At 39.1% G+C, this 23,855-nt stretch overlaps 1 protein-coding gene across 1 annotated transcript; it reads left to right on the top strand.

Moving 5' to 3' along the window:
* The first annotated feature begins 315 nt into the window (after positions 1-315).
* Positions 316-8,974, top strand: LOC135464416 (inactive tyrosine-protein kinase 7-like). Its single transcript, XM_064741846.1, has 9 exons — positions 316-331; positions 1,090-1,236; positions 1,567-1,725; positions 3,070-3,227; positions 4,818-4,880; positions 6,135-6,321; positions 6,857-6,973; positions 8,353-8,516; positions 8,813-8,974. Exons 1-9 carry the CDS (start codon positions 316-318, stop codon positions 8,972-8,974), a joined length of 1,173 nt encoding a protein of 390 aa, XP_064597916.1.
* The last annotated feature ends 14,881 nt before the right edge of the window (positions 8,975-23,855 follow it).

A 23,855-nucleotide genomic window follows, 5' to 3' on the forward strand; every position in this document is an offset into this window, starting at 1 on the left:
CCCTCGACCACAGAGCACCTTTGCATGCCGATTTTTCCAAAAAAAAAGAAAAAAAAAAGAAGAACTTTATAGTGGACTTTGAATTTTAAAGACTTTTGTTGCCAGTGGACTGACAAGTAAACCCAAATGTTTAACACAAGATGGTTGATAACTCCTTTAGGCAGGCGTAAAATCCATCCAGAGTTTAGCAATTGGCATATGATTGTCAGAAATGTCTCCTACGTTACGCAAACTATCAAGCGATTGGGTCACTAGAATTCCAACACGGTACAAACCTCTATGAAAGTTTCTTTAAACGCCCAGGGGCCTCGCTGCATGGCTCAGATCAAAGGTTAGAACAATGGCTTGCATCGGTCCCTTGAGCAATGAGTCACGTGGTTGAATCCAGCTCTTGATTAACCCCAGCTTCGACTTTACCAGGCGAGGGTCGGTGGTTTCGATTTTTTCTCCCACGATTCTTAGCGCCATCAAAGTTTTTTAGAAGGACGTAAATCAGTTTGCTAATGAATCAATTAATCTCCAGGCATCCAGGTGTACCAGCAGCTGTCTAAATCCACACGTACATCTGTCATCTGGGTGGAATATGAAGATATTAGCTTGTAGATTACAAAATGGAATGTTAAGAACCATTTAATGTGCTGTGATTAAAAAAGAAGTTCACTCGAGTAGTATCGGAAAAACCTCATCATCACCGTACTCAAGAACATTTCACTTATACGACGGCCAGCATTATGGTGGAAGGAAACCGGGCAGAGCCCGGCGGAAACCCACGACCACCCGCAGGTTGCTGACAGACCTTCCCACGTACGGTCGGAGAGGAAGCCAGCATGAGCTGGACTTGAACTCACAGCGACCGCATTGGTGAGAGGCTTCTGGGTCATTACGCTGCGCTAGCGCGCTAACCATCTGAGCCACGGAGGCCACATTTATAAATGTATAAAATGTCATAAATAACGATTTGAGTACATCTTTGTCTGATCGCTCCTATCTGCAGTTGTCCATCTCAGTTTTCAATCTCTACATTGTGGAATGTAAAAATTTGCTTGCTGTATCGTGCTTGTCTTGACACACTGTATGCTTTTCTCACAGTTTGCCCCCTGGGAAGATTTGGCCCAGGGTGCGCCTGGGAATGCGGGGGATGTGCGACCGGGCGGACCTCTTGTAAACCCCAGACCGGAGAGTGCCCGGAGGCCGAGCCCAGGTGTACGCCCGGACATACGGGCGCGTTGTGCAAGGGTAAATATTACCATTATTTTTTCCAGCAACAAAATCAGTGCTGCACGGCAGTTTGCTTTTGGGATGAAGACTTTAGCAAGTTTTATCTAATATTTTGGTTTCTTCCGGGCTCTGCGCGGTTTTCTCCCACCATATTGCTGGGCGCCGCCGTATAAGTGATATATTCTTGAAGACGGAGTAAAGTAAATAAATCACACACAGACACAGACACAGACACACACACACACACACACACACATACACACACACACACACACACACACACACACACACACACATATATATGTATCTGGATCTGAACTGATGGTCAGATTATCTTGCACATTACAGCCTGTGGTGCGGGCACATGGGGGCAGGAGTGTCAACTGAACTGCAGTAATAACTGTGCCCGGGGGGATCAGGAGTGTGATCGGAGGGACGGGACCTGCATCGGTGGCTGCCTGCCCGGATTTTATGGGAGCCTCTGTGAGCCTGCCCAGTCCACAATGCGTAAGTGTGCTAATCGATTGACATCTACATTTATGAACCAAGCTTTCATCATCTTAATATACTTGTTTTTTCGATTGGTGTTGAACTCTATAGTTAAGAATATTTTATTTGTATTAGTAAACAACCGACCTTCAACCTCCTGGATTAAAGCCACGGACTTACACTGCACTAAAAATAAAAGATGTTAAAACTTAACGTACAGCTGTATTGATGTCTATTAACACAAATTAAGAAAATATTCTGTTTTTCGTTTCACTCAACACAATGACAATGTTTGTCGTTTGGGTCACATACAATTAGTCTTGAAATAAAAGAATAACGCTGAATCAGTATCCTATGTACACAATGTAATGTTTTAAAATCCACTTCATAAAAGCAGTTATTGCCTATATACATATCTTTCACAGTCATACTTCATTAACGAGCTAAAAAAATTTTAAGAAAATATTACTCTGCTCAAACTGAAAAACTGGATCAGTATACTTCTTTGCTCAGTCACTCATGGCAATCGAGAGTAAGTACGCATTAAACGACTGAGCAATTGAGGTCCCTCTTAAGGGTGGAGAACAAAAAATAAAAATGACATAAAATTCAGATAAAAGGGTGCGAAAAGTTCTTCCTAAATGTGGTCTTCAATATTTTTTCTGATTTTTCCTTAAGGAGAAAAAGACACTTGCATTTTTTTTTTGTATTGTGGATATTGGTATTTATAGCCTTTGTTTAAAATGTCATAGATGAGGATGTACCACAGGTTTAATAAATATTTTTGCACTAGAATTTGTTCTTTTCAGCTAACAAATGTATTTAACCTCAATTTGGATCATATTTATATTTATATTATGTTCATAACTGTTATCATAATTTAGGTTAAATGCATATGTTTCGATATAATCAACAAATTTACATTCAAATAAATTTATTAGATAAGCATCACATCCTTATTTAGAACATTATGATGCAACAACGATAAATACCAAAAGTTGGTCCCAAAGACCCACCATACAAAAATACTTTCAAATACCCTTTTCTCTTGAAAAAAAATCCAAAAAAGATATTAAAGATCATATTTGCAAATAAGTATTGACGCTCTTTCATCTCATTTTGGCATCATTTTTATGTTTCCTTCTCCTTCAATGTTATGCCTGAACTCCCAACACATTATAACCTCCTCAGAAGAAAAACTGAAACGAAGTAATGCTTGTGAAGAGAAAATCGCAGTCAAAAGCTTAGAATAATTCAGTTAATACGAATGGTTTGTAATATTCCATAGGGTTATTGTCTTTCGGTATTCTGTGTATCTTTTAAATTTTTATATATGATTCGATTATTTTTTGCGTGTTCAAGAGCTGTCAACGGTTGTTGGGATTGGAGTTGGCATGGGGCTGTTTATCCTGGCCATTATAGTGATCTGTACAATGATCTATCTCTACTGTAACCAGCGAAAAGCCCGAAAGAATGCACTGTCAAGGAGAGACAGCTACCTCAGTCCTGTAGCCTTGAATGTAAGTCTAAAATATTATCTATCCTACCTCTTCTACACCTGTCTTCTACCACGTACAACTGTCCTATACCACCTATACCTATCCTGTACCTCCTGCATACCTCCTACACGGGTTCTTTACCTCATGTCCTACAGCTGTACTATGCCTCTTACTTCTGTCCACCCCTGTCCTATACCTGTACCTCCTACACCTCCTGCACTTGTCCTCCACCACCTAGACCTGTCCTATACCACCCGCACCTGTCCTACATCTCCTGTACTACACCTGTACTTCCTATACCTGTCCAATACTGCCACACCTGTCCTATACCCCCTACACCTGTCCTAGACTCCAAGCACCTGTCCTATACATGTCCTATACCTCCTACACGGTCCTATACATTCCTATACCTCTTACACCTGCCCTGTATTCCCTACACATGTCCTGTACATTCTTCACTTGTCCTATAACTCCTACACGCCCTATACTGCCTAACCTAGCCTATTAAGGCTCTATACCTCCTACACCTGTCCTATACATGTCATATACTTCCTGTACCTATCCTGTTTATGCCCTATACCTCCTACACCTGTCCTACACCTGTACTATACCCCTACTTATGTCCTGTACCTTCTTTACCTGTCCTTCACCTGAAGTTCACCTGTTCTGTCTTGAAAATATTAGAATCACCACCTACAGGTGTTGGTAGGTATCTCCTACCCATGCCCTATACCTCCACCTGTCTTTCACCTCCTACACATGTCCTGTACCTCCACCTGCCCTTCATCTCTTACACCTGCCCTGTACCTCCACCTGACCTTCACCTGTCCTATTACCCTAAGCGTGACCTATACTATGCACCTGTCCTACACCTCCGCCTGTCCTACACATGTTCTGTACTCCTGCTCATGTCCTCTACGTCCTACACCTGTCTATACCTCCACCAGTTCTTCACCTTTCCTATACCCCCCACAGCTGTGCTGTACTATACACCTGCCCTATACCTCCTACAACTGTCCTATACTATACACCTGTCCTGTACCTCCACCTGTCTTACATATGTTCTGTACCCTTACTCATGCCCTGTACCCTACTCATACCTCCTGCACCTGTTCTACACTCCCTACATCTATCCTGCACCTTTCCTATACCCCCACCTGTCCTACATTTGTTGTGTACCTCCACTTGTTGTGTACCTCCATTTGTTGTGTACCTCCTACTCCTGACCTATACTCTACTATACTACACACCTGTTCTATACTATTCAGCTGCCTATACAATACACCTGTCCTGCACTATACACCTGTCCTATACTATACACCTGTCATCTACCATACACCTGTCCTATACTATATAACTGTCCTATACTATATAACTGTCCTATACTGTCTTACTGCATCTTACGTAAAGAATTTGAGCTAACATAGACAACTAGCTAGTCCACCAGAGCTGCTGTGGACCACACAATGATTTGTTGATAATTTTTGGCTTAAAACACCAATCAAAAAAGTAATTTACATGTCACAATTTATTTCTTCGTGTGTTACATTGCATATATGGGAATTTCTACAGACATTTGTCATTAAAACTGTGGTTGTCTCCATTTAACAGAATGGCAAGGCGCCCAGTCGTGGGTTGTCGGATGTATATAGAACTGGTGATTACGAAATTCCGGTGAGCAGTTGTTTGTACCGCATGTTTACGGTAAATTAAAGTAAATTAGGCAATTGAAGAGTTACATCAGAGGTCAGATAAAGTTTTGGCCATTCTCTCTGACAATGTACATTAAATATTTTTTTAAATAATCAAAAAGTTTCAAACATAAGACTTTTATATTTTACCATCATTATTTAATAGATATTAGTCACCTTTTCATGAACACTTCAGCAGCACATTGTCTGATATTGTAAATGTACATTTCAGGCATGCAGCTTTAAATTTATTGCTCTTTTAATAAAATTTTATCTATCATTTGTTGCTCTTTTAATAGTATTTTATCTATCATGCTAAAATTGTCATGAAAGTTGTCCCTATATTGAAATATGTGTGTGAAATGTAACAGTGTTACGTTTCACAAATTTTGAATGAGTGTAAATTAAAAACAGCTATGATTTTTTCCTGGCCCTCACCATATATGTCACGGTTGAATGCGATTCTTAAATGCCTCTCATATGTTCTTTTTCCAATGATGAAACAGGCATTTTGGTACCTGTTTAACGCTTAGTTTGATGTTGATGTGATGATAGTTTACTATTACTGTGTTGTGTTCTTATGGTTAATGAAGTTTGACAAGACGTGTATATTTTATTGCCTTCCTAGTTGAGCGTCCGTAATGAATCCATCCCTGTGTACTGTTCTCCAGACCCGTCGGCATTTGGCTCTATGGATTTACACGTACGTTGTCTGGTCTCTTTTATTTGTCTTTGAGGTATTGATTTGTCTCGGTTGATTCCCAGTTCATACAGTGGTGTTTTGTCTGTGTTGAACCCCCATTCACAGTGTACGCTTCCCCTAAATTTATAGAAATCGCGCGAATTGTCAATTAGTCAATAGCTGCAAATCCTGTGAATGCGTAGAAGGTCGACACTTTTGAAATCTTTAATCCTTAACTCTTTGTTTTGATTTGACATAATCCAGTTATAACCGATCTTACTGGACTCTTCGTGAACTGACGAATATTGTACGACTATATCCTCCAACATAAATGAAATAATAGCGAATAGGTTCATGGCATTTCTTCCCACATGTTTTAATGGTCATTCGGCTAAATCATTTCAGTTTATGTAAGTAAAGCTACACTTGAGAATATGAAGTAAGAAATAAACTATGCAGGCAGGTATTTTATTTCCTGAATGGATTTGATGGTCGAGTTTTTAAAGTAGTACACGTATATGTAAATGCATATGATTTTGATGACTTTGAATTTAGGGCGAAGAAGACGAGCTAATTTACGAGATGATGTTACCAAGGACGAACTGGAATGTGAGTCTGGCAGACATGGACGTGAGCAATACAGTGATGACTCAGGGTAACTTTGGTGAGTCTCGGCTAGCTCTGTGGAATCACAATGTGGACAAAAGTCTCTGCACTCACGTGGGTCTCAAACGTTTTCCAGGTAAGCTGTGATCTCCGTAGTCATTTTCAATAACAATGTCGTTAACTTAATCTATCATCAAGACCATCATGCATTTTCAAATAATTTTGTACACACGTTGTATTTGGTTTATCCATGCAAAGGCCCACGGATTTGTTTACACTGCCGGCTTCATGAATCTGTTTAATTGATAAGAATATGTGATATAAAGGGAGCTGCTACCATGCACCAGTGATTAATTTCGTTAGAAAAAAAAATGAATTCGTAGAACGTTTAGAATCACCGGATTTGTTTTATACAACGGGGAGGTGGAAGCCACTTATTACTATTTATTGCGGTCAAAGATGGATTATATTATATGTAGGCTATCAGTAAATTTAACACTGAGTTGTCCTCAGGAAATCAAAAGTGCTAGGCTATTCCATTTATCTTATATTGAACGGCACATACTTAACTGGAGACACATGTACGTGACAATGTACCGTCTTGGCTGTGTATTAAAGACTACAAGCTCACGAAAAGGTTAAATTTGATTTTGACCTTTGATTTTGTCCAGGAAACGGCTCGGACCAACGGAAGAACTTGATAAACGGCGAGCTGGAGAAACTCAGGTCCCTGGATCGTTGTATTAGTGTCTTGGCCGTATTAGGGACTTCGACTGATCCGAACACTGGTGAGATGCCATGTCTATTCAGGTCTCGCGTCTTCTGTGAGAATGTACAAATTACGCAGTAATTAACCAGTATTATCTGTCATCGCTTATGTCGGCCATATTGGAGATAAAGCCTGAGTACACGATGGAGGCAGGTTATTTCTCTTAGCGCAAGAATTATTTATTTTGGCAGGGACTTAAAACGCTACAGATAATCATACATGTGTATGCATACAATCCATGTTCATTAGCGCCATGTAAAATATGAATTTCGCTCGCACTTAAACAAACAAATGTAAACGCGACAGATGCAAATAACCTTGACAATCCCAACTTTTGTATCAATTGTTTTAAATCACAGGGCTTTATTCTGTAAATATCTGAGCTGTGTTTTTGCTTAAATTCATTCACAACAATTTAATACTCGAGTCCCTAACACAGCCGACAGCTCACCGTAGTCTCAGTTTCAGATTACCATCCAGTTTGGGTCATGCCTTAATGTTTCAGACTACCATCCAGTTTTGGTAATGTCTTAATGTTTCAGACTACCATCCAGTTTGGGTCCTGTCTTAATGTTTCAGACTGCCATCCACTTTGAGTCATGCTTTAATGTTTCAGACTACCATCCAGTTTGGGTCGTGTCTTAATGTTTCAGATTACCATCCAGTTTGGGTCATGCCTTAATGTTTCAGACAGCCATTCAATTTGAGCCATTTCTTGATGTTTCAGACTACAATCCGAGATGGGTCATATATGAATGTTTCAGATTACCATCCAGTGTGGATCATACTTTAATGTTTCAGACAGCCATCCAATTTGGGCCATTTCTTGATGTTTCAGACTACAATCCGAAATGGGTCATGTATGAATGTTTCAGATTACCATCCAGTGTGGATCATACTTTAATGTTTCAGACTACCGTCCAGTTTGCATCATGCCTAAAACTTCAGAAGACATTTAAATAATAGATGTATACAAAGCATCGACTCTCAGAATAAGGTAGGCCTAATGTTGTGGCATGTTGTCAGCGAACTGTGTCAGGGTGCGGCGTCGTGACTGGTATCTATGGCGTTGTGCTCCAATGAGGCGACACGTTTATCTGCAATGGGTCTTGCCTGCTAAAAAGAGACACCGTCGTAATATAATATGTCCGAAATAAGGTGGAAAGCGCGGCTGAACCCGAGGCGTACAAATTTGCACTGATTTCCAGTACTGTAGTCAGGCCCACTAGGTCAACAGCTCAGCGTGTGCCGAGAATATATCATCAGATATCCACAACAGTTATCAACAGTTACAACAACGACATACTTTTTGCACACTTTTGCTGAGATGAGGACTCATTCTCTATTCATCTATGTGAATTTAGGAGTTTATTCCCATCTCTTCTTGTATTTTTAAAGGCGACAGGTTCTTGATATTAGAATGTACTGAGAGAGGATCTCTGCTGACCTACCTCAAACAGAATCGATCTGAGAGTTCTGAAAAGGAGGAACTGACAGAGAAAAGGCTGACCAAGCTGTGTCAGGACGTGGCAAACGGGATGGAGCACATCTCCTCATACTCGGTAAGACCGGGATCAAAACCGGGTTGGGGATTTTAAAAACTGTATTTGCAGTTTGAGAATTATTTTTACCCGCCATACAATCTAGTTTTAAGGGGCCTAAGGGTAAGACAACGCGCTAAGCACTACAGCATTTTATTCGACTTTCTCTAGTAATGAAAAAAAAAGAAATTGATGCAGATGTATCGTCAAATGCGATGATAATCTTTAAAGTAAACCTATAGCGTGGATATTTGAGGGACTGTTATTGACAATTCCAAAGTTCTGTTCCTTTCTTTTAATTTGGCGATCTATGACAGATTACCAACGTGGACCTGGCTGCGGAGACGGTCCTTCTGGACAAGTACCTGAATGCAAAGATCACTGGGATAGTACATTTTCAGGAAGAAGATCAGACAATAGATAAGGTAAAGTCATCTCAAGCTACAGTCACCTCTAGGAGAAGATGCCCATTAGCGTAGCATACTCTAGGCCCAGACGAAAATTGACATTAAATTTTATTTTATGATTATTGACTTAAAAATGTCCATTTTGATTGACGGATGGTATGCGAAAGTCTGTTTCGACTCATAGTTTCATATCGCTGGTTGCGTTTCATATGAATGAAACAAGTTAGATAATATGTGCTTTTGTGAAATATTTAGAGAGTCATATCCCTATGAGAGTTTACTGTAAATATACTTATGGTGAATAAATACAATACAATACAATGCAATACAATATTTCTAGGCTTTTCGGTGCACGTAATTGGTTATATACCTATTCCAGATCAGAGAAAGACAACGTTGGGATGCCATGGAGACCCTTGCTGATGGCCAGCACACTGTCCACAGTGATGTGTAAGTGTTCTTTGCAGAGCTATTAATTAAATGTTTTATGTCTATATAGATGAAGCGTAGTTCTCATCAATTACTCCCTATCCTCCAACTCTGTACTTGACTCTCCATCTATTGACTTTGTTTCCTGACTCTCCATCCCCTGTGTCTCTATCCAGTGACTTGACTCTATGACTCTCCTTCCGTTGATGCTGAACCCACAGTTCCCTGTCACAGATGGAGGGGCAGAGTTCTTGTCCCCTGACTCCCCATCCACTGGCTCTCCATGCCTTCCGGTCTGTTTCAACTTCTTCAGCCGTCTAAAGTCTAAGGTCAAGCAGTCATTTAGCCGACTACTGTAAGCTGGCTTCGAAAAAGTGACTAAGTCGTTTCCCTAACGTTAAACTGTCCAAAGCTTAGTCAGCTTACCATGTGACCGCTTTGCAGCAATCTGATTGGTAGAGTTCAAGATGATTATTGTTAAATTGGCTTCAGAATGTAAGTAAATTAAATTACTATCTACAAATAAATGGAAAAGATGATAATTTCTTCTTAATTTTTGTTTTTAATACAGTTTACCAACGAAGGGCGATAACTCTCACAACAGACACTGGAAGGAAAATAACAATAACGGATTAGTTTTAGTGGTTTGCGAGCTTTATAAAAACCTTCATTTGTTGACAGAAGCCGATTTATTCCTATTTTTCTCAAATCGAATAAATTAACTTTCAAGAAAGGGACTCATGTCACTTCAAACGCCAAATTTTTCCTCTTAGCCACCTTTAAACGTTACTAAAGATTTTGAGCTATCTTTCAAACTCTAAGACGAAAAGCTTTAGTCGCTAGCCAGATATTTTGTTTCTGAAACGGGTTAGACAAAATTGCTAGTCGGCTAACTGAATTAGCTGTCTAAGCTTAGCTTTTAGAGTTTTTGTGAAACAGACCCCAGACTCTGCATCCACTGACTTGGATCGTACTGAATCCCACAGTGTTCTGTTACAGGCGGAGGTATGGGGTTCTTGTCCCCTGACTTCTTTCACTGAATACCACAGTGTTCTGTTACAGGTGGAGGTACGGGGGTCTTGTCCCCTGACTTCTTTCACTGAATACCACAATGTTCTGTTACAGGTGGAGGTACGGGGTTCTTGTCCCCTAACTTCTTTCACTGAATACCACTGTGTTCTGTCACAGGTGGAGGTACGGGGTTCTTGTCCCATTGTTCAGTTCGTTTACTGAATCCCACGGTGTTCTGTTACAGGTGGAGGTAAGGTGTTCTTGTACCCTGACTCCGTTCGCTGAATACCCCTGTCTTCTGTTACAGGTGGAGGTACGGGGTTCTGATGTGGGAGGTGTTTAGTCTAGGAGAAACTCCATACTCTGACATCAGTGTCCAGGATCTTCACCACAAGCTGGAGTCTGGCTGTAGGCTAGGTCATCCTGCGTGCACTAGTACCATGGCGTAAGTGACGTATCAAAGTGACGTACCTTTACAGTCAAACTAGCGCCAAATTGTATTTGACAAATGAGCTTTATAGTCATTTCATCTTCTCGCTACCTGTAGACACGAAGTTGCTACAGTCTCTAATATTTTATATTCTCAAACTGGAGTTGTCAAGAATTTTGAATAATGCAACCTGTGTGACTTGTTAAGTTTATAGGCATGAATCACATTAGTATGCATCATCCAAACAATACCGAAAGGCAGCATATCTATTGGTTTAAACTATTTAGTTTAGTACAGAACCTATTTTTAAGGTTAGTGTGACAGATTGCTATCTGTATACTGTATATACATGCTTTTCTTATAAACCTGCGAATTAATGTTATAAATTACCTTACGTCCTTATAAAAGGTACATGATGATTTAGGTATATATCCCTTTTCTATCTACACGAAGATACGACATGATGATACAGGTACATATACCTTGTTTGTCTATATATATACGCAGATACGACATGATGATATAGGTACATACACCTCGTCTGTCTATATATACCAAGATACGACATGATGATATAGGTACATACACCTCGTCTGTCTATATATACCAAGATACGACATGATGATATGGGTACATATACCTTGTCTGTATATATATACGAAAATATATCATGATGAGTGCATGGCAAGGTCTTCCAGCAACCTGCGGATGGTCGTGGGTTTCCTCAGAGTTCTGCCCGGTTTCCTCCCACCATAATGCTGACCGCCGTCGTATGATTGAAATATTCGTATGAGTGCGGCGTAAAACACCAATCAAAATCCAATCAAATCAAACAACATGATATAGGCACATATACCTTGTCTGTCTATATATACGAAGGTACGACATGATGATATAGGTACATATACCTTGTCTGTCTATATATACCAAGATACGATATGATGATATAAGTACATATACCTTGTCTGTATATATATAAAAAGATACGACGTGGTGATATAGGTACATATACCTTGTCTGTCTATATATACCAAGATACGACATGATGATATAAGTACATATACCTTGTCTGTCTATATATACAAATATACGACATGCTGATATAGGTACATATACCTTGTGTGTCTATATATACAACGATTCGACATGCTGATATAGGTATATATACTTTGTCTGTCTATATATACCAAGATAAGACATGACGATATAGGTACATATACCTTGTCTGTCTATAGATACCAAGATACGACATGATGATACAGTGTGCACAGTGAACATACATGTACCTGTTCTCTGCGAAGATAAAGTTTGATCATATACACCTTATTAATGGTGTTCATGGGGTCTTCGCTGGCTTAGACGGTTAAAAAGCTCTGCTTCGATTTGACTACCAGGACCTTGATCAATGAGGTCACGTGTTCAAACCCAGATCTCATTGTTTCGGCTGCGGCTTTGTCAGGAATATGTCGAAATGTAGCGGATTACTGAGCGCCATCATTTAAGTGAAAAATCTTTGAGTATATCTATTAAATGACAGTCAAAAATTGAAAAATGCATGATAATATACCTCTGTACTACATATACCTTGTCTCCCTACTCAGATATGTACTGATGACAGAGTGCTGGAACGCCGACCCAACTTCGAGGCCGTCTTTCACGGCAGTGTTGTCACGCATTCGGGATATAAGAAAGGGCGTACCTTTGGTGTGTATTGACTACAAAATGACAAAGCTATGAAAGATTTTAAACATTAAACCCGGAAAATGTCTACAATAACGCTACTTTTCAAAGGTCATTGTATATTTAACACATTTTAGTAATTATTAAATGCCTTTTGTGGGATTGCAATTATTTTGCTTTGTTTAAATTGTACCATTATATAAGCAATATCTAATAATATAAGTGGGATGTTTTGTCTAGTTCATATTTGCTCAGGTTATTGTGAAAACTTTGAAATTGATAAGAAAGTTTGACGGGCTGATTATGCGAAGGATCATACATGATTGAATGGACCAGACTTTCCCGCTTACAGTAGTTATTCGTATCTAAGCTGTGTATCCTTGTCTCTAATATGATGATATTTTGTCGACAAACTGGCAAAGTGTTACTCAGGCAGTGTAGGCGGGCATTGGCCAATTCAGTTTGGACCCTTGTCACTACTGCGCGGGGAAAGACGCCCGATTATTTACCATCACCACAGGGTTTTTTTAATGGCTCTGCCAAAGCTTTTTTCCAGAGTTCGCCATTGAAATATAGGCATACATTGTATACATGCATTTATTGTTCGACTTGTTTTTAATGAATATACAGCTGTTTACACGATGTTCTTTTCATCTTGCAGTCACATGATTTGGTTTCTCACCGTGAAAGTGGCCTATACTGGACAGCTGAATAGTGCAGGAAAATATGTATATCGGGCGTTACCTGCTTTTCCTATACTAGAAAACTAGACGTCATATCTCCGACGAAAATCCCACACACAGATCATTTGGACATTTACCGCAATGGAAATGAGCAGTATGGATCCCGGGATACGGATATACTGTGGCAACATTGGAACTTTGTGTGAACAATCCGAATAAACCATGACACATTTAGTGTCTCAGTGTACATATTCCTTGTTCTCAGATCATAAATGTCATTTAGACTTACAAAAGTCATATCACACGGTGGCTTATCCTATGTGCTTAGATTGTGTTTTATATAGAAGTGCCATAGTGATGTGATAATAAAAATGAATTCCGAAATGGTATTACTTGGAAGTTAACCAATAAAATATAACACATTCACAAATTTGTAAACTAATTACGTCAATTTGCTTTGAGCAAATAGGCTCCAAATATTTGAGGATAAAATTGATTTATAAACATAAACATATGCTGATATTTCCAGATAAGTGTTGAGTACTTACATAAAATCGTTATTTTAATCACCTTATGACGTTGGGTTTAACCATTTATTATCGTCAACTGTAAGGTAATATGCGCATGCAAATAAATGAACAGAAGGCTTCTATATGTATGCGTAACGCATTTCCTTGATAAAAGAAAAGCTTGGAAGAGTGTTTAGATATATTTTATCTTCCAACGTCAACACCTGCCTGTTTATATATAGAGTTGTAAATATGTATTTGGTTTGTATATGTCTCAGGTAAACCCTAAATATAACGTACACGTCCGTGATTCATATATAAATTTGTGCTACATAAATTTGCTGTAATAATTTGCATCTATGTGTTTTCTTCTTATATAAACAAGTAAGATGGTTGTTCTTTCAAAACGTATATGCAAGTATATATATATATATATATATATATATATATATATATATATATATATATATATATGTATATACACGAGTATGGGTGAACATTCATACTAAGATGAACAGTGAGAATGGGCCAAGATGAACAGTGAGAGCGGACCAAGGTCAACAGTGAGATCGGACCAAGATGAACAATGAGAGCGGACCAAGATGAACAGTGAGAGCGGACCAAGATGAACAGTGAGAGCGGACCAAGATGAACAGTGAGAGCGGACCAAGGTCAACAGTGAGATCGGACCAAGATGAACAATGAGAGCGGGCCAAGATGAACAGTGAGAGCGGACCAAGATGAACAGTGAGAGCGGACCAAGATGAACAGTGAGAGCGGACCAAGGTGAACAGTGAGATCGGACCAAGATGAACAATGAGAGCGGACCAAGGTCAACAGTGAGATCGGACCAAGATGAACAATGAGAGCGGGCCAAGATGAACAGTGAGAGCGGACCAAGATGAACAGTGAGAGCGGACCAAGATGAACAGTGAGAGCGGACCAAGATGAACAGTGAGAGCGGACCAAGATGAACAGTGAGAGCGGACCAAGATGAACAGTGAGAGCGGACCAAGATGAACAGTGAGAGCGGACCAAGATGAGCAGTGAGAGCGGACCAAGATGAACAGTGAGAGAGGGCCAAGATGAACAGTGAGAGCGGACCAAGATGAACAGTGAGAGCGGACCAAGATGAACAGTGAGAGCGGACCAAGATGAACAGTGAGAGTGGACCAAGATGAACAGTGAGAGCGGACCAAGATGAACAGTGAGAGTGGACCAAGATGAACAGTGAGAGCGGACCAAGATGAACAGTGAGAGTGGACCAAGATGAACAGTGAAAGCGGACCAAGATGAACAGTGAGAGCGGACCAAGATGAACAGTGAGAGCGGACCAAAATGAACAGTGAGAGCGGACCAAGATGAACAGTGAGAGAGGGCCAAGATGAACAGTGAGAGCGGACCAAGATGAACAGTGAGAGCGGACCAAGATGAACAGTGAGAGCGGACCAAGATGAACAGTGAGAGCGGACCAAGATGAACAGTGAGAGTGGACCAAGATGAGCAGTGAGAGCGGACCAAGATGAACAGTGAGAGAGGGCCCGGGCTAGGGTGAGACTAACACCGCACGACTTATATTTTTGCTTGGCAGCAGCAAAAATTATATAATATAGTTACACATCTTATACACTATAACTTACCGAATGCGTGTCTAGTCTCCAGTCTCGGATCGTCCCATCGTGGTCTACATGAGATATATGAATATCGGACTCGACACTTAGATTCACATCGCAAGAGCTGGGTCAGAGGCCCAGATGCCTTTGATAGGGCATTTCCATGGAAGTACTGTCCTATTTGAGGCCAATTTGGCATGTTTTGGTCAGGTATATGCAGTTACATCATTCGAAGAACACATAATGACAAAAAATTACAGCTAAGGGGCTTAGAGGTGTACATGTTATATAAAGTATGAACAGCGAGAACCGGAAATTTCACAAATTTCCTGTCAAGGATCAGATTTGAACCAGAGTCTCGTGTATCCCACCGATTGAAAGACAAGCATCTTAAACTCGTGATTACAGCCCACTCCGTGATGTAAAATTCCAAACTTCTCAAGTTTCTATAAAGCCAGCAGCATACGATGTTTCAGTTTTTGTCTAAGCAGGTACCAAAAGCAATGGCCCCACAGCTATAGTTTGTTTCTTTTACAGAGTCGCCTATATTCAACTGTCTGTAAAATCAGTCATAGTCGCTGTCAAAATTGCCTTCAGTCAGTGACGAGTAGCAACATAAGCTCTGCACACTGATATGTTTGAAGTTCAGTTTATTGCAAGAAAATCGAAGCCAGAACACTTTTTCTAATTCATAATGTTAAAGTCCATAAGTTCGGTTTCGACCGTAAGAACCCATTACCATGGGGGGACGTCATAATTATTAAAAAACCAGAGGCGTGCTGGGTATTGGGCGGAGTTTAACATCTTTTGATGGAGGGCGATACCGGTTACTTAAAAACTGCTCTTGATTTTACTTTAAACCCTGTTTACTGCCATATTTGAAACCATACAGGTTTTAATATAATATAACTTTAATTAATGAATTTAATATTATCTGTTGTAGTATATGATCTCAAGGCAGTATGGTTTTAACGCTGGATCTTAGGCAATTTTCTTATAAAGAAAACAATGTACTCTATTCGCGAGTGTGTAGTGTACTCTATTCGCTATTATGCCTCACCCTAGGCAGTGGGTTCTTGGCATCGAAACTGAGCTTATGCAGTTTAACATTATAAATTAGAAAAAGTGTTCTAGTTTGATTTTTTTTGCAAGAATATGGACTTCTAGCATATCCATGCGTAGAGATTGTGTTGTCACTGAGTAAATGCAATTTTGGTAGCGTGTAGGCGACTCTCTTAAAGAAATAGACTACACCATAAATGTTTGATTTCGTCACAGATGCAGCTTTAATTTAATTCTTTATTTGTTTACTGAGGATATCCCACAACCCATGGGTCACTAGGGGGTCTCCTCAAACTTATATACATCATACATTTATATAATCAAAACTTGATAGTGAAGAATAAAATATTTACAATATTTACAATACACATAGGCATCCAATACTGCACACACTCATATACTTCATTAAGTACCGATTATATAACAGATTTAGGAATGGGTTTCAGTCTTAGCACTTTGTACCTTAAAAGGAGCTTGTTTGAACTACTTGGTGAGTACGATGGATAAATCTTCGAGTATCTTGAATGAATTTGTGCACAGAACAGAATATGGTTTTATTGTCTTCAAGAGAAAGGTCATTTGATCCAAAAAGTAAAATATTTGAGATATGTTTTGAGCAATGCGGAAGGAAAATAGATAAGTGAGCATTTGGAGAAATCGTTTTAGTAAACCTGTCGAACATGTGCTTCCTTTGAGCGGCATATGCGGGACATTCAATAAGAAAATGATGAGAATTTTCACATTTGTAATTACATTTATGACAAGACTGGTCATCTGAAAGGCCATTGGTAAATAAGTCTGCGTGAAGAGCGCTCAGTCCCATCCGCATCCTACAATGCAGTATCGAGGAAAATGTTACAAAAGAATCGTACAGTACGGAAATAGTAATGCTGTCAACAAAACTAGGTTTAAGATAGGATTTAAGCTTTTCTAGAGAGTCGTGACGAAAGTGGAGAGGTATTGAATTCCAATCTTTAATTGTTTGGGGAATAAATGACGACATGTACAACTGGATACGACCTTTGGGAAGATGGATGTTGTGCTTATTTCGTAGATTGTATGTACTGACGACAGCTTCATTTCCGCATGGTAGTAATTTTTTCAAATAAGGAGGCGATAGCCCATTTATAATTTTATGGTAAAGAAGAATTCTGTGGGATCTACGTCTCACATAAAGCGATTCCCATCTTAGTTCATTTAATAATTTACTATACGATGTCCGACGTAGGCCCCCAGAACAGAGAAGAGCAGTTTTTGAGACAACACTATACCGCAATTGTCAAACAGGATGTCACCATTTTCGATGGTAGATCTTATTTGACTGAAGTATAGAGTTTTCAAACATTTTTGGGTAAGGCATTTCTTACATCGGTTGAGAATACTCAGTTTTTTGTTACATTTATTAACTAAGTTTCTAATGTGTTCGTCCCATTTCCCATTGTGTTGTAAAACGATCCCAAGGTGTTTGTGGGACTTAACGCTCTTCACCTCCATGCCATTGAGATACAGTTTGGGATAGGAAGGATTTCCCTTTAATGATACAAGTAAATGAACTGTCTTAAGAGCATTGAATGTGACACACCATTGATTTGCCCACGATGCTAACTTGCTAAGGTCACGGTTCAGTCTAGTTTCTGAGACTGGTAAATCTTTAATTTCTTCTAACAAGGATGTGTCGTCAGCAAATATATTTATGTCACATTCAATATTAGTATTTATATCATTTATGAAGATAAGAAACAACAAAGGACCAAGTACAGAGCCCTGAGGAACTCCTGAGTACATAGGATTCGAGCTAGATTCTTTACCGTTGAGGCAGAGATTGATCGATCAGATAAGTAATCATTTATCCACGCCAGTAACATTCCTCCAATACCCATCTGCCTCAGCTGTGTGCCAAACCTTGTCAAAGGCTTTGCTCACATCCAAGAATACCAAACGCATATCATTACCGTTGTCTAAACCTTTATAAATATTATGGACGATTTTAGTTAGTTGACAGATAGTTGAATCACCACTTTTGAATCCTGCATTGTGAGGAATAAGAATATTGTTTATCGTAAGATATTGATATAAATGTTTATAGACGACTTTTTCAAATACTTTGGATATCGATGGTTGAAGACATACTGGTCTGTAGTTAGAAATACAATGTCGATCACCTTTTTTAAATACTGGGCAAACGCGGCACCTTTTCCACGCGGACGGAAAGACGCCGTTTTGTAATGAAGAGTTAAATAGTTTAGTAAGCGAGGGTGCTATACTTCCTGCTGCACTCTGCAACATAAAATTACTGATCCCATCCGGACCTGATGCCTTTTTTTGTATTTAACGAACTGAGACACTGACCGACTTCCTTTTCAGTTATTTGTATACTGTTTAAACGAGTTGTAGTAACGAAGGAGAAGTCCGGCAAGTCGGGGACAGGACATGGAAGGTCAGAATGTGATGCAAAGAATGCACAGAAAGCATTGGCCTTATCAATATCACTGGACACATTTTTACCATTTACAAGTAGTGGTGGTATTGGAGGTTTTGCTTTAGAACCCAACATTGATTTCATTGAAGACCAGTAAGTCTTGGTATCTAGATTTGGGTCAGATAGTTTGGTTTTTAGACGTGTAGCATAGCGACGAATAGCCTCTCTTTTGGCTGTGTTGGCCTCCCTTCTGGCTATATAGAAGCGAAATTTATCTTTTTCATTTTTAGATCTTTTATACTTTTTAAAGCATCTATTTCGAATTCGTAACTTATATCGCACATCATTGGTCATCCAGGGCTTGTCGCGAGGTCTCACGGTAATTTCTTTATTTGGGATAGCTTCCTTACAGCATGACAGAAAAAGATTTGACCATGCATACACTTTGTCATTTATATCAGTGAAAACGTCACATATATCCCAGGGTGAGACAGACAGTAAGTTACGTAGACGGTCTATATCAGCACATTTAAGGTCCCATACATGTCTTTTAAAAGATTTAGGTTTATCATTGCACAGAACATCCAGTTTACAATAGATCGTGCAGTGGTCAAGATTAGCCATGGGACAAGCCACTCCGTAATCTATTACATATCTCATATTGTCAGTGATTATTAGATCTAATAAATAGGCACTATCTTCCGTATATCTTGTCGGCTCATTCAGTATTTGAAATAAATTTTTTCCAGCCAAAAGGTCGAAAAGTTTCATTTTTAATTCACTCTTATCATGGTATTTATTCCAGTCAGTGCAGCGATCGTTAAAATCACCAAATATTAGTAAAGCATGTGGGTTTTCTGATATAACAGAAGTGAGAGTAGAATCAAAGTTATCAATAAAAAGATCCCGTGATTCCGTTGATTGGTTAGGAGGGAAGTAACATACAGCAACTAATACACTTCTATTGAACAATTCAATTGTAATCCATAGCATTTCATTTTCATTTTCAAGATCTAATCTGCGTGTGATATTCAATGATGACTTACAATAAATGGCAACACCCCCACCATGCCTATCTCTGTCTTTCCTTATAATGTAGTACCCTTCTATATTAACTCTTTCATCTGGCATGGCAGAACTAAGCCAAGTTTCTGTTACACAAATAATATCGTAATCATGTTCATTTACAAGTACGGTTGAGACTTCGTCTAACTTAGAATATGATGACATTTGATCATCAGACTGAGCCAGAAGGCTCCTAGCATTAAAATGACAACATCTTAAATTATGCGAGCTTGGTGGTCCCGGATTTTTATGTATATCTCCGCATCGCAGCAGTAATGCAATAATGACAATTAAAACGTAATTCAAGTTGTTTAACATACAAAGAATACATATAATAACACAAAATAGTAAAGAGTCAGTAGCATTACAAATCACTGTTAATTCATTCAGCAAGTTTATAAGTTTGATTAGGTGTACCCTACTTTTACAGTACACAAAGTTATACCAAGTCCCGATTGCCACACGATATTGACTTAGGTAATCCATGACGTAACAACATTTAAGAAAGAAAGAAGCACATGTTCTAGCCTGGTTACCATCGTACTCACTTGATAACAGCTCGAATTTTTGTTTATTACGCATGTAGTTATCGGTAAGATCACGTGTAACATAGTCCAGTACATACAAGTAAGAATTTCAAAATAAATCACAAAAAATATGAGGTGTAAAGGTGCGTACATAGTACGTCCTCAGAAGCACCAAAAGGAGACAACTATTAATCAGAAATGAGGGCCAATCTTCCGTGTAGTTTTGAATGGTAATTATTTATCTACTTATCGGATAAACAACGATTTGGGCTTACTGGAAGGATACTGAAAAATGGTCAAAGACAATACAAATAGATTGTACGTTTTGTTAACCGTGACTTTTCACTTTTGGTACCCTGCAGCTTGGTACACAAACATAATGACGTCATTTTCCCGTCTACTTCATATGTTTATTGTTCCCTAATATTTGTAGTTTAATTTGGAATTTATCCGGTAATTGAACTGGAATATTTAATGTGTCATGGCCAAATGCCAGTATGGAAGCCGGATAAAGTCATCATCGTACCACCGTACCGTGGTTACATCACCCGGTGATATCATGATGATACGAAGCGATGGCACGATGGCACAAAGCGATGGTACGAGCCGGTGGTAAGATGATGGCCTTGTCCGGCTTCCATACCTCACCGATGAAAACAGTGTTCAACATAGTTACCCATTCATTTAAAAACGCACGTAACAGTGTACACTCATTATGCATTGTGTCTTAATAAAATGGGCAAGCACTTGTATGGGAGAAGGAGTGAGGGAATACCCTGGCGTTGGGACGGTTTTACGGTGATTTGAACGCTGGGCGATAAATATTAACCCATCGATCGCCGGCGAAGTAAGGTTTTTCACTCAAGGTTTCAAATGGCCAATCCGGGATAACCGAAAGTGTGTCACTTTGGAAGATCTAAGGGATGTTTGTTTTTTAATCAGACGCTGTTTTACTGTCACTAAGCCCTTTTTGAAGACCAAGCATGTTTTCTTTATATGCATATTCCTCGAAATTCCTTCCTTCATAGTTAAATCAACTGACTCAGACGTCATATAATTTATTTATGTATTTGATTGGTGTTTTACGTCGTACTCAAGAATATTTTACTGACACGACGACAGCCAGCTTTATGGCGGAGGAAACCGGACAGAACCCGGGGGAAAGCTACCACCATCCGCAGGTTGCTGGACGCCCTTCCCATTTACGGAAGGAGAGAAAACTCCTCATCCCCAGTCTGACGGCGGACAGCATTACGCTGGGAGGAAACCGGGCGAAGCCCGGGGGAAACCCACGACTATCCACATAAGCTCTCTCTGCTTCGACTGCAGCTTTAAGCCAGGAACCTAGCAAGAGGCGGTGGTTTGCTCCCAATCCTCTTGTTTTCCATCCCATAAACCTGATCGGCCGTTATATAAGTGAAAAAGCCTTGAGTACGGCGTTAAATATCAATAAATAAATAAAGAAATAAAGAAATAACAGATTTATGTAAAATATTCAGTACAAACAAGCATTTATTGGGCACGAATTTATTCACGAGTCTGTAATATTATGCACACGTATACACGAAGGTATATACTGAGTAAACAAACATTTTACATATGAGTTTATAAAAAGGCATGTGTTGATAAATAAGAAAAGCAAATCCATACACTGTTCCCAACATTATCTCACAAATGCGTTACACATATATAGATGACTTCTGTGAATGTATTCACCTTCAAAACTCTGAGGCGCGATTGAAAGATTAAAATCATCCAGATTGTATGATTCTAGAGAAGCTGAATGTCAACGCTCTGATAACCATATACGTTCAGCTGCATCATTTAACTCAGATTACTTTATTAATATAATTTTGCAGCTTTCTCTGTTTAATTTATTATTGTAAATTATAATGTAGTTTAAATATTCACAATGTCGCAGTATAACAATCTTAATCATTATCAACATCTGTACATAACAGTACTCTGTTAACTTGTTTGTTAGGCACCTGTTCCTTAAATATATTATAATTTTATATATATACATATTCAAAATTTTCTGGAAACAACATGATGTCTTTATGACACAGACGTGGCACAGTTCTGTGTCCAAGCACATGCGGTTCTTGGTTCAATGGTATAATGATGGTATTGGCTTATACATTTGTGATCAGTAGATATACATGAGTACATTAATATCATATATTTGTTGAGCAAATAACCTGAGCAGTAGAGAGTGGTTTTATACTGTATGGGGACTACCATTTCACGTCAAAATAAGTAGGTTCCAAGTGAAAATCGTTCTCGGCTGTTGCGCTAATACTTCTTGTTTATTTCTTTTTTTTACATACGAGCAAAACAATATACAAATTGTGTCGTATTACAAAAAGGAACAAGAGTTGACCGCTTGAACCGATTTTTTCAGCACTCTATGTTCTCCACTGATTAGCTACCAAACACCTTTATATATCTTGATTTCATTTTTATTATGTCATTACCGTATAACCATGAAGTAACCATTGAACACAACAATATTCAGTAATATGACAAACATAAGTGAACTAACACTAAATGAAATACAAATATATATACTGAGATGGAAAAAAAGGGTCGTAGTTTTTTACCACAGCTGAGCATATCCGTATCCGAGGACACATGTTGGTCATTGCCATATAGGTGTATGTCCGAATGATCTGTTCTCGGGGTTTTAACTTGAGCTGCATGCATATGGACATACTTTGCATCTGTCAGACAACACGATATAGATGGTTATTCCTATATTATTCAGCTGTCCAGTATAGGCCACTATCCTGGTGAGTGACCACATCGTGTGACTGGAAGACGAAGAGAAAATCATGTAAACAGCAGTATTCTTATAAATATAGGAGTAATAAATTTATACATAATATATGGGGTGTCCCAGAAGTCGTGCACCATCCAGGTTGAGGTTGAATGCTTGAGCTACAGAGCGATGTGTTGCTCCGGCTCTTCCAAACATAAAAACCAATTCAAGTCTTTCTTGTGCTGTTAGTTTATTAGCCATAATTAAGTGTGAAAGAGAGAAAAAATTTAAAATCATTATTAAATCTGAAACAGAGCAAAAAAAAAAATGAAAATCAGGATGGTGCATGACTTCTGGGACACCCGGTATATCTGAATGGGGAACTCGGAGAAAGTCTTCCCGCCTTTAACCGGAAGAGCCGTCATTCACAAAGAACCGCCCCAGCAGTCACAAAGGCGCGTTCCAGCATTCACAAAGAGCCGTCCCAACATTCACAAAGAACCATCCCAACATTCACAAAAAATCTCCCAACATTCACAAACAATCGTCCCAAAAATCACAAAGAACCGTCCCAACAGTCACAAAGAACCGCCCAACAGTCACAAGAAATCCATCCAACATTCACAAGGAATCGTTCCAACATTCACAAGGAAGCGTCCCAAACATTCACAAATTGAAATTGAACAGAGCGTCAATCGTTCTCTTTGATTTAACTGGGAAAACTGCAAAGCAAAAAGACAAATTCAACCCTTCACGGTATATAC

This window comes from Liolophura sinensis, chromosome 1 (assembly GCF_032854445.1).
Source record: "Liolophura sinensis isolate JHLJ2023 chromosome 1, CUHK_Ljap_v2, whole genome shotgun sequence".
Classification (NCBI taxonomy): Eukaryota; Metazoa; Mollusca; class Polyplacophora; order Chitonida; family Chitonidae; genus Liolophura; species Liolophura sinensis.